Consider the following 16,509-nt stretch of genomic DNA (forward strand, 5'->3'; position numbering starts at 1 on the left):
GTATGCTGAGGATACTTTCGGACAGAGCTGGTATAGAAGTTCAAAATCTGGTTGTACAGGTTATCATCTATGATGGATTTTTGTTTGAAAAAAAAAGAGAATAAAATTAAATAATACACATGTACACTTCCCCTTGTCCTTCATTCCTTCTTTATTTTCTTCCTTCGGTTTGTTATCCCTACAAAAACACATTTTATCATTGTACTGGGGCAAATTGTCACATGGCCATTCCTAGCTATAGTTATTAAAAATATCAAATTAAAATATTCACTGTAGCGCCTCCTAGTGGTGCAGTTCCATGATTATTGAGGCGCATGATCCAGCGGAGGTGTACTACATAAATGTAAACTTTCAAATATCTATCGCCTTCCTAGCCTATTATCTTTTGACTAAATGACAATTGTTTTTAGCTCTTTTAGCTAAGCTAATAAATATTTTAGCTTAAAAACACCAGAAATGACGGCAAAAACTTGCTTTTTAACACATTTATGTTTACTAGGAACCTTCCTTGATCTACCAATCTGAAGGACATTCGTGTGCATTAACGGCGGGGGGTATCATCTGGAGTAGAGGGGTATAGTTTGGGTACCCCCGGGGTGTAAACCAGCCTATATCCCGGGGTATATTTTGGGCTCCAGACTATACCCGGGTATAGTTTGGCGGGGGTTTAATCTGGCCTGCTACACCGGCATCAGAGTACACGATTTCAGCCCGATATTGACCCTCCTCTTCTACCCCGACGCGTGTGCGTGTATTTTCTTGTTCGGCTATATTTCTGAGGACCGATTTGACTCTTAAAGCATTAGAGTGAGGACGTTTTGCAAAGCGAGTCTATTGGGGCCGTCATTTTATTCTGAAAATATACCGGAAGTTTTATTGACGCTGACACTGGTGGCTAAACTGCAAAAAACACCACAACTGTCCGCGACGCATCAGGTATTACACGACACCGACCGCGTAAACTTGAAAAATCACTCACACATAGTTCAGTTTGCTTGTTGTTCAAGTTAGTTGCTGCTGACGAGAGAGAAGCGTAGATTATTGTCCGTTAGCAGATGACAGCCGTTGATAATATCGAGAGAGACAACCGTGGCAGTCACTGTACCGTGTGCATAGGAGCCATCTGAGATGATGGCTATCAAACGGTTTTTTTTAAAGCCATTTTGTTGGTTGTTTCAAACGCACCGTGATCCCAGTGGTGACTGCGTTACGTTTGAAAATTAATCGCAGATGTGACGTCGTTATTTCACGTTAGCTTTAGCCGCCAGTCACTGTTTTCGACTTAGTTGCCGCTCCTGCTGCCTCTTGTGCCGTTGATGTGCATCGCTGGCTGATGCATGGTCTTCCTCCAGGTGGTGAGATGATGGAAGAGAATGAGGACCAGCCGGACGGACTGGGGTCACGTTTCAGCCCGCAGAAGGAAAACGACGAGGGAAGCGGCTTCAGGTCGGACTACCTTCAACTTCAGTACAATTTGTAGTTCGTGATGATTTGCATTCGTTCTGGTTCACTGGTTGTCCATCCAGTCCTCGGGCCACTATCTACGCAGCTGGCTTTCTGTTCTAGCAGCTAGATTATGACACTTACCTGCTGTCCCAGTTATCCCAGCCTCCCCAGGAAAGGAGGTTTTAGACCTGGAACAACATCTGAATGTGATTCACTCCTTTGGCAGAATAGATGACCAGCTGACAACTGGTGGTGCCTGGGGACCTGATGGTGAACCAGTGTTGTAGTTGAATACTTAAGCGTTGTTCTGACTAACTTCTGTTGCCTGATGTCACCAAAAGGTCATCCTGAACAATTGGTTGTTGCATTAGGCTTTTGATATCCTTCAGTAATGAGAAGTGTAATGTCTACCAGCTTCTGGTATTATGGCTGGTGGATTAGGTTGCCCAACAACTAATACCGTTTAACAAAAAAGGGTTGCTGTATTGCAGGTCTGAGGAGAATGCAGTTAAATTGAGCTCGTGTGTGTGTGTGTGTGTGTGTGTGTGTGTGTGTGTGTGTGTGTGTGTGTGTGTGTGTGTGTGTGTGTGTGTGTGTGTAAAAGTGAGATAAGGGGGTTAACTTTTCTGTTTGCCTAAGAATGTGTTGTTGTATGAGTGTTTCCCAATTTCTTTAATAGGACTAATGTTAAGCAAAACACGTGTTGTATAATTGTGACTACAGTTTTTTTTTTTTTTTTAATGCACAAAGGAGACTTTGGTGGCAGTTCTTGGAGATAGATTAACCAGTTCTGTAACCACTCATCTCCTGTCCACAGCCCCCAGGTCACAGCCAGGGACTGTTCTCATTTCATTCAGCACTTCAATTCTTCAGAGCCACCAATACGTGACACTTTTTGAATGCAAATTTGTTTCTCCTTGGAGTGTTTTGGATTATTTTGCAGTGCCAAATTTTCTATCTTGAAAGGAGATTGGTATCCTTATGAGCTGGATCTTTTTGCAAAAATTCAGTTCTTTCTCTTTTACAGCAAAGCTTGTACTAAGAGGAAGGAAAACATTCTTGACGCACAGTGCCAGTAAGAACTGTTGCCTTCCGTATCCCGGTTGTTTAGGTTGTGGCACACCACGCCCCAACTTTTTATTCCCCGGCTATACACTGCAGCAAACCCGTTTTGAGCAGTTATGGATGAGATCCATTGGTTGTTCGGCACCATGGGACGCGTTCGTTCTGACAGCCTTGCCAGCGATGCTACCCAGTCATCTAGTTACAAGCTTGGTCTTCGTCAACGACTCAACCAGCTGATGACCTGTGTGGATGACCTAGACCTTGAAGACAAGCAACACGATAAGGTGGCAAAGACCCTGGACAACGTTTTCCTCATCTGCGGAAAGAAGGCCAATAAGCATCGGAAGGAAAGCTTCAGGTGGAAATTTATGCGATGAAGCCTCTTCTCCCTAACTACTTTGTGGTTTACAAAGGGTGATGGACCCGCTGCTCGAGCTACCTGGATATGTGCCTGATCATGTGCCCTTATGAATATGAAATCAAGGCACATGGGGCCTCGATTTCATATTCTATCGAAAACTGCTTATGTTTTAACTCTTAGTGGCTCTGTTTTATTGCGCTGTAATTGATTTTTCCCTTGTGATTTGAACCACACCATGGACAAAAGACACTGATGATTCTTGTTGAATGTTGTCCTTTGACTTTAAATCCAAAATGTCAGTCATGACTGAGAATGGCAAATCTAACGTAATGAATGGTCTGAGTTGGGGAGAAAGTATGACTAGTCTCTTTATGTCAGTCGTAGCAGCCTAATCAGCTTCCGGTAGCATAGCTCCACATCTTAATCTGTCTCTCTGTGTTGATATTAGCCCTTGCAACACAAAATGAAGCTCTTTTGTTGCCAAAGCTCTTTAGGATTATAGGTGGTTTTACCTAATCATTGATGAATGTTTGTCAATTTAATATATGTAGGATCATTGTTTCTCAAATTGTATTGCTCCTTAAATATCATCGATTATAGCACTGGTAATAAATGTACATTATCTGAGCAAAGTGTTGTGGAAATGACCGTGCTGTCTCTCTCCTCCCCCTTCCCTGACTACAGGCTACACATGGTCACATGGAATGTAGCCACAGCTGATCCTCCAGATGACGTATCGTCCCTTCTCCATCTGAACTCCCCCACGTGTCCAGACATCTATGTGATTGGGTAGGCAGTAGTGGGAACAGGCATTGATTGGTCACTATGTGGAGTCTGTGAACTGATACTGACTGAGGAAAAAAAAATGTGTGTGTGTTTGCGTGCGCGTGTGTGTGTGTGTGTCAGTCTCCAGGAGGTGTTTTCAGGTCCAGTAAGGTTCATATCAGACATGGCATTTGATGATCCATGGAGCTATCTGTTTATGTCCACCTTAGCACCACAGGGATACTTCAAGGTACACACCCACATAACCGCTTCTTCAAATTAACAAGAACAAATCGAAAGTTTATTTTGTTTGTTTGTTTGTTTACTTGAATTTAATGAGATCCCCTATGAGGTCCCTGGGGCCAGAGACGTAAGTTTTAGATTGAGTCGTGACTGTCAACAACAGCATTTGCATGCAGTAAAGACATGAAGGAGGTGCTCAGCATATTTGTGTTTTTTGGTGTTCAGGTGTCCTCCATCAGGATGCAGGGTCTGCTGCTGCTGTTCTTCTCCAAACTGGAACACGTCCCATTCATCAGGAACATACAGACCACCTACACGCGCACAGGCATTTTTGGTTACTGGGTAAGGAATGCAACTGAACATGTTAATACACAAATATATATGTGGAATTTTGAGATTGTACATTATATATAATGACAACATTTGGATTCGGCACCTTGCACCATGTGTAGACTGTGTTGGCCAGATGAAATTCGTTTTTATTGTTTGCTTGTAATTAGAAAAAAAATACGCCCTGATAGCAAGAGTCAATCTTGTGCCAAGTGATGTCATTTTCAATAACTGGTAAAACTGTTGTATTGACTTGCACATGATCATTTGGACTGACCCTGCTGGAACCCTGAAAATAATGAGATGTCAGCTGTGTGCTACGTATCTAAGGCATATCAATTTAGACCGCCCTCCACCCACATTCCTTTCCAGTTACATCACAGTCTACCACATAATTTTTGAGACCTAACAGAAAATCCCTGTAAAAGATGGCATCAGCAAGTAGTCATTGGTTATCAGGTTTATCAAATGCATAAACTATTTTCTGCTCATCTTGTACCATTGTTTGCGTTAGTGTGTGGCTCAACGTTATCTCCTACAGTCACCTCCCTTCACGTCATCATTGAATTCAAAGAAAGTGAATCCAGATGAATTGCAGTGTTAGCCTACAAGAAGAAGCTAAACCAGTTTAACCCACAGTTTGCAAAGGAAGTAGCATTTTGCCAACCATCTATCAGACTAGTTACATTATCAGTGCTTGCTACAGTTTGCTAACTCTGTGAAGTTATCAAGCCCACATAAATTTGAATGTACCCACCTGCGGCTGCCTGCAGCCTTGGTGGAAAAAAACCCAAAACACTGCACCTTGACATCATTTGTAGACCAGTAGGCCTGACTGCTCAGCAAAGACCAGTAACCCCAATACTTTGGTACCTAGTGAACCATGTTCTCTATGTCCTGTGCCACAATTACGAGTGATGCATCAGTTTTTTTTAATTGGTATTTGGTATATGGCTGATAATGGAGCAAGTTCAAGAAGTCTGTGGTATCAAAGACATCATCCAATAGTGAAAGGTCATATATGAGCCACATTCCAGGTGCTTTTGCAAGTCAACTAGATTTTCTCCTTTAATCACATATAGCAGTTTGATCCCTCTAGCAGGGCTATAATGGATTTGTTTCTTATTTATTCTTGCTCATATTACCTTTAACTTGTAGTCCTTGTCTTTATAGTTCAGAGGTAGGATGCTGGATGAGACCTAAAGAATTCAAAACTGTACCAGCATCAACAGTATTGTATCAATAAGTGCATACATTGATACATTCAGTGACTGATTAACTATAGTTGGGCAGAATTTGACATTCTTTTTACCCCCCCCCCCCTTCTCAATTCTTTTTTCCCAGGGTAACAAGGGTGGGGTGTCAATCAGTCTGTCCTTCTACGGCCACACGCTGTGTTTTCTAAACTGTCATTTGGCGGCTCATATGAAATACGCCACTGAGCGCGTGGATGAGTTTGAGTACATCCTGGACACACAGACCTTTGACTCTATAAAGGCTCCGAGGGTCCTTGACCACAGGTTAGACATGTAACACTATGGAGAACAGGAATGAACTGAATGAAAGTCATTGGTATACATCCTGATAGTATCTTTCCTAGCCTTCTGGGGTAAGCAAACATTGACAGTGTGAGTATAGAGACTTCCTGGTCATGGTAGTTCTGCATCATGTCAGTAATAAATTCACTATTTTCAATCAGTACAGTCCTATTTCTTCTTTCTTAAGAATTTTTGGCAGTTTTGCCTTTATTAGATAATAAAGATGTGTGATGGGAAAGATGCAGTGAAGAGAGAGGGAAAGATGTGTAACAATGGGTCCTGCTCCTGGTTGAAATCCTGGACATTGCATTTGGATCTGATCCACAGTGTTAAGATCAAACCATTTGAACTACAAGGATGCCCCAATACAGGAAGTCCACAGGTCCGTGTTACATACCGCCACCAGAATAAAATAATTATTTTTCCCCCAGGGTAATCCGTTATTGTGAATTTTTTACCCATAATTTGTTAAAGAATCCTTCTTATTGTTATACCCAAGTTTAGTTTTTGGTTGTTTTTTTTTTTTTTGCTAGGCATCAAGGTGCTTTGTAGGTTTGATCTAAAATGTGGCTTTCTTCCATAGTTCTTCCCACTTTCTTCAATTTATTCCCAACTTCTGTCAGTTTGCTCCTCCTTACTGCCACGGCTTCTCCTTCTCTCCTCCCAAATCTGTAACACCTGTGCCTCCCCTTCATCAGGCTTCTCTTCTGGTTTGGAGATCTCAACTTCCGAATCCAGGACCACGGCATGCATTTCCTACGAACCTGTATCAACAACCAGAACTATAGCCTGCTGTGGAGCAAGGACCAGGTTTGAGCCCTAAGAATTCTACAGCGTTGTACAGGGGCACTCTGATAATAATGTAATGGTACCAATAAAGTTAACTCCCTTTTACATGCTGGTGTGTAAATAGTCTAGTAGTATTTGTATGAGTTTACTGTATGTGTTTGGACAGTAATGAAAATGTTTGTGGTGACATTTCAGTTGACCATGATGAAGAAGAAAGAACCCATGCTTCAAGAGTTTGAAGAGGGATCTTTGAACTTCCAGCCCACATACAAGTTTGACTTAAACGCTAATACATATGACAGCAGGTAGGGGTTTACATCACAAGCACATGCCAATTAATTACCAAAATCACTTTCAGATATGGGCACACACACACACACACATGCATGCACATATGTGCCTCTGTTAATTTCCTATCACCTTGCATTCACAGTGATCCATATCTTCCAAAATATTAGTTAAACTTTTATCAATTTACTTAATTGTGTTAATTGAACCTGCGCCTCTTTTTTAACTTTACAGGCTCTACAGGACATTGTTTGCCTTTAAGTAAGATCTGAAAACATGTTTGTTTCACTGTCTCCCCTGATGTGTCAAACCTCATCCACTTTTAATTCATCTAACTATACCATGCTATTGGTATACACACAATATACTACACGTGGATAATTGGCACCTCCAACATCCTTTGCAAGGCACGTGTTAAGTTCTCTGCAATGAAATAGTTTGATTTCTCTCTCTACAGAATACCATCTGGGCCTTCAGAGCAGCACATAGACTTCTAGTTCTGTTGTTTTTGCGACCAATTCTGTTGTTCATCAGTGTCTGTTGTCTGCATTAACTCATGCTTGACTTAAACAACGCAGTCCTCTTAGCCCTAGGTAGCTTTTTTTGCATAAATATACATTAGTTAACTTTTTGTTGCATCTGTTTGCAGCTGCTAGATAAAAACAAATATGTACTGTCATGAACAGAAGGCTTTTCAATACAGTATCCATGGCTCATTAATTTGCTGTGTTTGTTTCCGCACATGCAAGTGTTGCTATATCAAACAATATACTCTAATCCACATGTTGAGCCCCTCTGAAAAACAGATGAAAGTACTGCCACCATAGTCACGATGGCAATAGTCATAGGAATATAAAGCTTCAGTCTTGAATATTGTCCTTGGTGTACTTACTGACTTCTACAGTAGTGTTGATAGTTGCAATGTTGTTTTACCTCTACAAATCCCAAAGAGCTATTCAAAATGAGACAAACTTTCAGATGGGCTGTTGTGTCAGCAGCTTCCCCATCAAAAACATGGTTAAACCTGGGTTTTATTGTTGATTATGTGATAGCTATTGCTAAAAATATTTTAGGAACTTGGTTTGGCTTATAGGCTCATTAGCCACAACAGCTTTACTTCTCTCTTAAACTTGCCACTACCTGAATTATTCCTCTGCATTTGGCTGCTATGGTGAAGACGTAAAACTATGGGGTAATCCTACCCGACAGTAATCATTTAAATGAGCCAGCACAAAAACGTTTGTGATTAGCATGTTAATTTTAAGTGGATAACTTTATCTTTATACTGTACTACTTATGCACTGGATATGTACTTTTGATTGCAGCATCATTAGTATAACTGTTTCGGCAGTTTTCCCCGTGAAACTCTGGCAAGGCATTCCACTTCATATTAGATACAGTGAGGCGCAAAGAGAGCAGCGCACAATAGCATTCAGGCTGACTTTGGTATGTGTGTTTTCCTGAATGAATTCAACCCACTTACTTTGAATTCAATGCAGTCACTTTATATAATCTTTTAGAAGTACATTAAAGGAGCTGTTGGCTGACTAGCAGCCAGCTGTTGAGCTCAAGTCTTGGTAATTTACTTGTAATGTGGTCAGCTGGCACGAGCCAGCCGACATAACATCTCTCGATAGTCTTGATAGACATCTGAACCGATTAAATGGGAAGCTGTAGGGCCAGTGATAAAAGATGGGTAGAATTGATGGTTGATTTCAGAAGACGGGTGGAAAAGTGGTCCCATCAGATTAAAGTCATGACTTTTGAGGTAGGAGGCAACCTTGTTTGGTTGTATGTTCATCCTACATTAATTCCCCCTATCCTACATTAATCACATACACTGTGCCATTCGTTTCTCCCTATTTGTTTCTCCTACTCTATTGACATGCTGCTGCACAAGATGGGTTTCTCAAAGGGGGTGTCATTGTTCTTGGGTTGCACAATATTTCAATGCTAATTTATGTTACACCAAACTACTCCAATACCTGTAACATCTGATGCCAGGAGTTGTTGCTTGTACTCATCTAATCACTATCTCTTGTAATGTCTTTAGGCATAAAACATATCGGCAAGGATATCTAAAGACATTGCAGCACAATTTTGAAGATGTCTCAAAATAACGATACAAATTTGGTGTCATGGGACGTTAGAAGACACAGATAATGGCTCATTTCAAGATAGCCCTTATCGGTCATAGTAATGGCTTAAAAGATGATTATTATGTACGACAAGAAAAACTGACAAAACCACAGAGTGGCTTGCCAGATTCTTTCATCAGCCTACTTCAGAGTTTAGAACTTCAAACTTAATTTTAATGAGCAAGTATTTGTCAATGTCCTTTGGTGTAAAACTGTGCTACTACATGGTATCTTGATTCCTGGCCTGACATGGTATTGACCAGAAAAGTGTTGTATTATATTTTGAGAACCTCAAATTGTTCATTGTTTGTCTATTACCTTCTGTGTTTTCTAACCATTTTCACTCATTGTCCAGTCATTGCCCAGTCTCTATATGCCTCTTAACAACCCTCTTTTTCTGCTACGTTATATGTTTTCCCCTAACTAAGCCATTTTCCTCTTGCTCCCCTTTTACAACTTTCCATCATCCACAATCACCTGTCCAGTGGGAAGAAACGAAAGCCGGCCTGGACCGACCGAATTCTGTGGCGTCTCAGATCCGAGGCCCCGACCACTGAGGAGAAGGACAAAGACAAGGACCCTGGATTGGCTGAGAAATTAAACCAACAGGAAGAAGCCGAGGAGTACCCTCTGAAGATCAGGCAGGACTCGTACACCAGCATCATGGAGTATGGCATCAGTGACCACAAACCTGTCTTAGGCATCTTCACCCTGGAGGTGAGACAGAGAGGACAATACTCAGGTGTAATACTGTGCTTTGCTGAATGACATGCATGCACTTTACGCCCTTATAATCAGTTAAATACTCTTGAATTCTCTTTCTCTTGTGCACTCTTCATATTCTGCTGCTCTGTATCGTATATTCCTGTATCTGTAGCTTTGTGTTACATCTTCGTATGGTCTTTCCATCTATTAAAAAAAGTTTCTCTCGCTGTTTCCCCCTCCACTATAGTTGAGGAAGATGTATGAGACCCCTCTGGTGCGCCTGCATGCAGAGGGTGACTGGAGTGCAGACATGGACGCCATGGTTATCTACTGCCCCCTGCAGCCCTTCGCCACCAGTTCATGGGACTGGATTGGACTCTATAAGGTTGGGTGAACAACGGGGTTGAAAGTGATAGTTGACAGTTAATTTTTACATTTCAGGGATATGGTCAGGTGGTAATGTATGCTACTGCATTATTATACTCTAATATGGTACGCTACTGTGATATTCGCTGTAGGATACCATATTAGAGTATAATACCGGTGATAAAAGCTCAACACTCTTTATACCATTATTTGTTCAAGAGAAAATGCAAACGCTGTGTTGTTGCTCCAGCACTGAGATTGGGCGACTGGGTTGAATGAGGGAACATGTACAACAACATCACTAAAGTGCATATTGCTAATCAATGACAGTGCAAGAGTTGGTGTTCCTGTAAAGTCATGTGGTATTACTTACTGGTATAAATTACAACATATAGTAACTACAGGCTAAATCAGGCATTTTGAAGCTTAGCACTACTATACTGCACACTATATACTCAAAATTAAGTATACTATTACCAATAGTCAGATCAGACTGATGCACACAGTATAGGACACTAATGAATTACTGTTTCATCTCTCTCATTAAAACTCCCTCATTTCTAATTCTGCTACCCTGTATTAATGACAAATAGCATGATTAAACACTGAAGGCAATCTGCTCACCAGAGTAGGTGATGTTACCAACCTGCTCAGTGGCTTGCTGTGCTGTCCCACTTCTCATTTGATTGTATTACAGATGAGTCATTAGGAGTGATTTTTACAGTTAAACTCATCTTTTCCCGCCTGTCTCACAGGTTGATTTTAGAAAGTACTAATTTTATTTTTAAACATTTAGGCTGCAAAAGACACTTGAAGTGACTCAGATAAATGAAAATAGATCTTATATATTTACATCAACAAACCTTATCATTAATTTATGCGTCGTACATCAAATCTATTGAAATGATGAAATTGAAATGGCTTTTTAAAAAAAGAAATGACATAATATTCTGATATGTATCATTCCTGTCAGTTAGTCCTATCAGTCCTTTCAGTCTGTCATGTGGTCCAGTTTTCAGCAGTCCATTTTTTTGTGCTAAAATCAGGATCCAAGTTATAATTTTCGAGCCAGGGTTTTCCTTGGCTATCTCAATAGGAAAAATGAATGGGCTTTTCAATAAAAGCCCACAAACAAGGTCTTTGGTCAACTCAAATTTAAAAGATCACACATTTTTGCTTTTTTATTATAGAGGATTGATCAACACGTGTTTATTTAGCTACTGGGGAGGGTTTGCTCCCTTTTTTTTTATCTCATGTTGAGGGCAAGTTCCACGCATGTCCTCTAAAACACATGGAGCCATCAATGAGCATTTTTGAAGAATTTATGTAGCATAGAAAAGCAAGTTGCTAAAAAATTGAGCCTGTAAAAGGCTCATGAGCCTTTTGTTAGCTTGTTACTTATGTCAGTTGTATGCTTCAAAACATGTAGCTAAACAGGATGTTCATGTTATTCAAAAAAGATAATCTTTGAACAATGTTTTTGAGAGATGTTATGCAGCAGCAGAACTTTATTGGGCATTTGTGTAAGTTTTGTAACAACGTTTGCATTCTCAGAATCTCTAAGGCTGATGTAATACACCTGGGCTGCTTAGATGCAGACAAATTCAACATAGTACACAGTGGAAATGCAATATATAGTCATTTTTGTGACTGTAGGCGTTACATAGGTAGTGTGCATTTTTTGAAAAAGCAGTCTTATGTGGTGAGCAAAGGTCTTTCCAAACTTTGAGTCATTATTCATTATGATAGAGGACAATTTGCAGTGCACAGTGGCGGTGTGAATTCATGTTTGCAGCGGCCTCACTCAGTACCATCCATGTGGTGTCTTTGTCCACGTCTGCGTTTTAAGTTTTGTCTTCATTTGATGGCTGGGAAAGCTGGTGCTGGATCAGCTTGGATAGCTTGATCTGCTGCCGCTTGTGGGCCCAGGGACCACGGCCCTGCCTGGAGCTGTGCCTGAAAAGGTAACACCGAGGGCGGACTGACAGAACATGGAAGCGGGGCGGACTAAGCTAACTGGTAGCCCATGCAGACTGGCAGTTCCGATAACATCGATGGCAGTCTGGTGGCGGCCTCGCCTGGCGTTGACTGTGGTGTTTTTGATGTCATGTGGAGTACGGGGAGGTGTGTCGAGGGTGTCTGGCTGGGAAAGCTGGCGTTGGATCAGCTGGGGGAGTCAGGTCTGCTGCGTCCGGTTGGCCCAAGGACCACGGCCCCTGCCTGGAGCTGCGCCCAAGGAGAAAAAACAGAGGGCAGTCTGATAGGACGTGCGGAAGCGGGGCAGGCTAAGCTAACTGCTAGCCCATGCAGACCGGCAGTTGCGACAGTCATCCTGGCTGGTGTTCATTCCCTTGGACAGTGTTTTTTTTTTTTGGATACATGTGTTAGTTTAGATATGTGTTAGTATGTGTGTTCTTGAAGTTCTTATCGTTTTTGGATATGTGTTTTTGTCTTGGTGTTGCACTGTTGTGGATTGGGGGAAACGACAAATAAAGTGTTCCTGATGCCAATAAGTAAGGCCAGCAACATTTTCTTGTGGTAAAAGGGCTCATGACAGCTGTCTGAAAGGATTGAACCACCGTCTTAAATGGCATCACCTCGACAAGGCTAGCTGAAGTTCTGAATTTATGAATGTATTTCAGGTTGGCTTCACCTGTGTGTCAGACTACATCACCTATACCTGGGTCAAAGATGATGAAGTTCCCTACAATGAAGAGCTTATACAGGTAACTTCTGGTGTGAGCATGATTATAGACACATATCTAGGCTGCATACTTTACCAAAAGTCCTAGAAAGAATACTGCTGGATAGTGTGCATGAGTTTATAAACTCCAACAGAGCAGTTAAACAGCTAAGAGCCTCTGTTGAAGGACAGACAGAGGCTCGCGATAAGAAAAATGTCCAGTCATCCTCGACTTCTCTGTTGAATCATAGTTCTGACGATAAAATGATTCTGATAAACAGGTAACTTGAGACCCTGTGTCTATAAAGCATTTACACTGAACACCATCTAACGAGTCTCCCACCAGCCCTGCTGGGATTGCTTCAGATGAATTTAACTCAGAACTATGATTGAAATTAACATTAAGAAAATTACCACCTACAATATTTTCTACTCGCAGAACAAAAGGAAACACCCCTAATGTGAACATTTGTAAACATTTCCGAAATACATCAACCTCTAGAAGATATTAAAACCACAGTATAGCAAAGAATTACATTCACATGTTGTGGCTAACGCTAGCTACACATATTGTGGTGAAGGCTATTAACCATAGGCTAGTCACATCAACATTGCAAATATATTTATGAACCACGACATTCAAACTTTTACTTTTCAGGGTACTTAAGATATTCAACACAAAATATGTTACACATGGTACTGACAGGTTTACACATGCTTGCATAATATAAGAAATAAAAATGTTCAGGCTGGCAATCGTGGTAACGACTGGTGATCCGCCAGCTCGCATAGAATGTAATGCAGAAGAGTACTGCCCAGCAAGCCTGACGTAGAATCACAGTCTTAACAGTACCGAATTAGGCATAAGTACCCATAAATGTAAATGAACTATTGTAATATGATAGGGGGTTACACATACACACACCTGCCACCTTTGTTGAAGTAGCTATCAATACACAAACTTAAAATCAGCCATTAGATCATAGCCCAGTGATGTGATGGAGGTCTAAATACAGAAATACTTGAATCTGTCAATTAAATATGTTAGGGGAAAAAAGAAAAAAGGGTGGTCTAAGGCCCCGATCAGACAGAATGCTTTTCAAAAGGTTGCAAAACATGAGGGCGCTGTCTTTTTTTTTTTTTGCTATGCAACCAACAAGTCACTTGTCTTTAGCCTCATCATTACTTTGCCGTGAAGTAAACTCATAGATCTGCACTTTTTATTCTGGCTAGCTAGAAGTGGTTAGCTTTGCATCCTGATGCATGCAGATCGTGGTAACTAAGGTTGGTTAAGTCGTATAGCTCTGGGTATCAGCAATGGGCGCCACTAGTTTGTCTTCTTTGTCTCCACTTGACGCCGCCACTGCAGAAGGCCCGCCTCTCAATTCATCCCATTGGACAATGGGAAAAAAACGCAAATGAGGCAGGCGCTATTCTGCTCTGAGTTAAGTTTTTTTTTTTTCAACCCGAGGCTTGAGGCGCATAGAGCGGAAACACGCGAAGTGCAGAGCAACTAAGAAGTGCTTTGTCTGATGGGGGCCTAAATGTTTCTGTGTCCCTTTAGGTGTATGTTAGTAAGGAGGACATCCCTGTGCAAGGAGGAGAATGTGTGCTGTGTTACTACAGTGGTACATTTCAGTGCGTCATTGGAATGAGTGACTCATTCAAGGTGAGTATGACAATAGTTAACTTACATTTTTGGAGACAGCTGTTTTTTTCCCCCACCCAGTTATTTACCTTTATAGTATATAGATATATAGTATTTCGTGATACCAGAGGAAAATGTTGCATTTTGATGCATAAATTTTGGGACTAGAATTTGAAAAAGCAGGCCCAGTTGCCCTGAACAAGTGCAGAAGCTTGAGTGTTGAACTCTGAAAAACGTGTGGAATTAACTGTCAAATTTTTTTAGGTCCATGAGTCCAAGGTAGCCATTGAGGAGGGCCTAGTGCCTGAGAAAGTGAATGGACTTGACAAGGTTACTGCCAGTTAAGACCACGGAGGTAACTTGTAAGTCCCACATGTAGTGGGATATAGTGATTAATCTGTTGTGGCCTTTATTTCCTGGATTTCAACAGGGCCTGTGATAACTATAGTTTCAATATTTCTTGTAACTGAAATCTATCAAGGCTACATTTTTTTCTTTCTATTGATAAACTTCAAGTCTGGTTCTCTACCCACAAATGAAAAATACGGTTAAGTCAGACTGAAATGAAAGCAGGAAACAACTTCATTAAATACAATTATTGTTTTATTTTTTTTATTTTTTTGTTCAAGATACTAATTATAGATGAAGAAAGATGAGATTGGTTTATGGGAAAGAAACTTGAAGGAAAGAGGGAAAATGTTATTGGCTGTGATGTAGCTATGATATGCCACTGCAGGGACATTTGCAGAGGAAATATAAGGTAAAAGTACTCCTCTGTGCAAGTAAAGAGAACCGTAGCAGGATTACATGAATGTGTTATGTGCAGGATGGGCAAAATTATTGTAAACGCTGCCTATTACTCTGCCATAAAATTCTTTCACATAAATATTTAAATCCAAATGAACACTTTAAATTTAAGTTGTTACATTTGCGTTAATTAACCACAGTCAATGAACTTAGATACTTAAGCAGAAGTATTATATGAAAATAAAAGGAAAAATATATATTTGTAATTATAAAGGCAGAAAATGCCAAAAAAAATCTAAATTTATATATATATATAAAATTAACAAGTGCTTGTAAACACTGTCATGGTCATCACAATTTAATTTCAGTCTGACTTAACGACAGTCTTTACAGAAGAATTCTCAGTTGATGAATTCTAAATGATTAATGCTTAAAGATCCAGCCCAATGAAAGTCATGTTTTCCAATCTTGTATTTTTTCACAAAAAGTTTGTTAATGTAAAGTTACCCTAAATATTAGAGCCGCTGTTATGAATGTGTGACTAAATCCCCTTGAGAAACTATCCTGGTTGTCAGCATAGTTAAACCATTTCAGATAACTAACCTGTTTCATAAATTACATAATCTGGCACAGTGGCCCAATGGCTAGCACTGTTGCCACACAGCAAGAAGGTCCTGGGTTCAAACCCCAGGCCATCCCAGGCTCTTTCTATGTGTAGTTTGCATGTTGTCCCCGTGTCTGGGTGGGTTTCCTCTGGGTGCTCTGGTTTTTCCCCCACCATCAAAAAGACATGCATGTTTAGGGTTTATACTCCTGTCTGTGCCCCTGACCAAGGCAATGGAACAATGGAAAGAAGAACTGGAGTTGGTCCCTAGGCGCTGCAGCTGCCCACTGCTCCTATACAATAGGATGGGTTAAATGCAGAAAGCAAATTTCATTGTAACCTACAATGACAAAAATATAGTGGCTTTCTTATCTAATATCCTGATTTGATTGGACAGTCAGTGAAATGTCATCATCAGTTTCTTCGTTGGTCTGTTTTGAAATAGTTGCCTTGCAACATCCTGCAAATTAGTGATAGAGTGTTGTGAACTCAGGGCCGTGCCCCTTCAACCCTCTGAGAATTGGCTAAGTTAAATCAGTTATAAAAATCAAATGATACTTGTGAAGCTGAAAAAATGAAACTCTCAACATTAATATTCCACAGCAATGTTTTTCTGACTGAATTCAAATCATTGGACTGGATCTTTAAAAACCACTGTGCCCTAAAACAGAAGAGGATCTGCCACACTCACGGCAATTAAGGAGTTCACTCACAACAATATTAATGCTTTATAATCTTACCATCTTTTGTTTTATTGGTGTACTGTTGTCGAAACCAGCCTTCTGAGTCTGAG

The 16,509-nt window shown here is 40.7% G+C and overlaps 1 protein-coding gene across 1 annotated transcript; it reads left to right on the forward strand.

Annotated features, from left to right (window-relative positions):
• Positions 1-910: 910 nt before the first annotated feature.
• inpp5ka (inositol polyphosphate-5-phosphatase Ka) lies at positions 911-15,457 on the forward strand. Its single transcript, XM_056284006.1, has 13 exons — positions 911-936; positions 1,353-1,446; positions 3,557-3,661; positions 3,779-3,887; positions 4,106-4,222; positions 5,555-5,730; positions 6,447-6,558; positions 6,733-6,842; positions 9,449-9,680; positions 9,916-10,053; positions 12,677-12,760; positions 14,282-14,386; positions 14,630-15,457. The coding sequence occupies exons 2-13, from the start codon at positions 1,361-1,363 to the stop codon at positions 14,708-14,710; spliced, it is 1,455 nt and encodes a 484-aa protein (XP_056139981.1). The 5' UTR covers positions 911-936; positions 1,353-1,360; the 3' UTR covers positions 14,711-15,457.
• Positions 15,458-16,509: the final 1,052 nt, after the last annotated feature.

This window comes from Lampris incognitus, chromosome 7 (assembly GCF_029633865.1).
Source record: "Lampris incognitus isolate fLamInc1 chromosome 7, fLamInc1.hap2, whole genome shotgun sequence".
Lineage (NCBI taxonomy): Eukaryota > Metazoa > Chordata > Actinopteri > Lampriformes > Lampridae > Lampris > Lampris incognitus.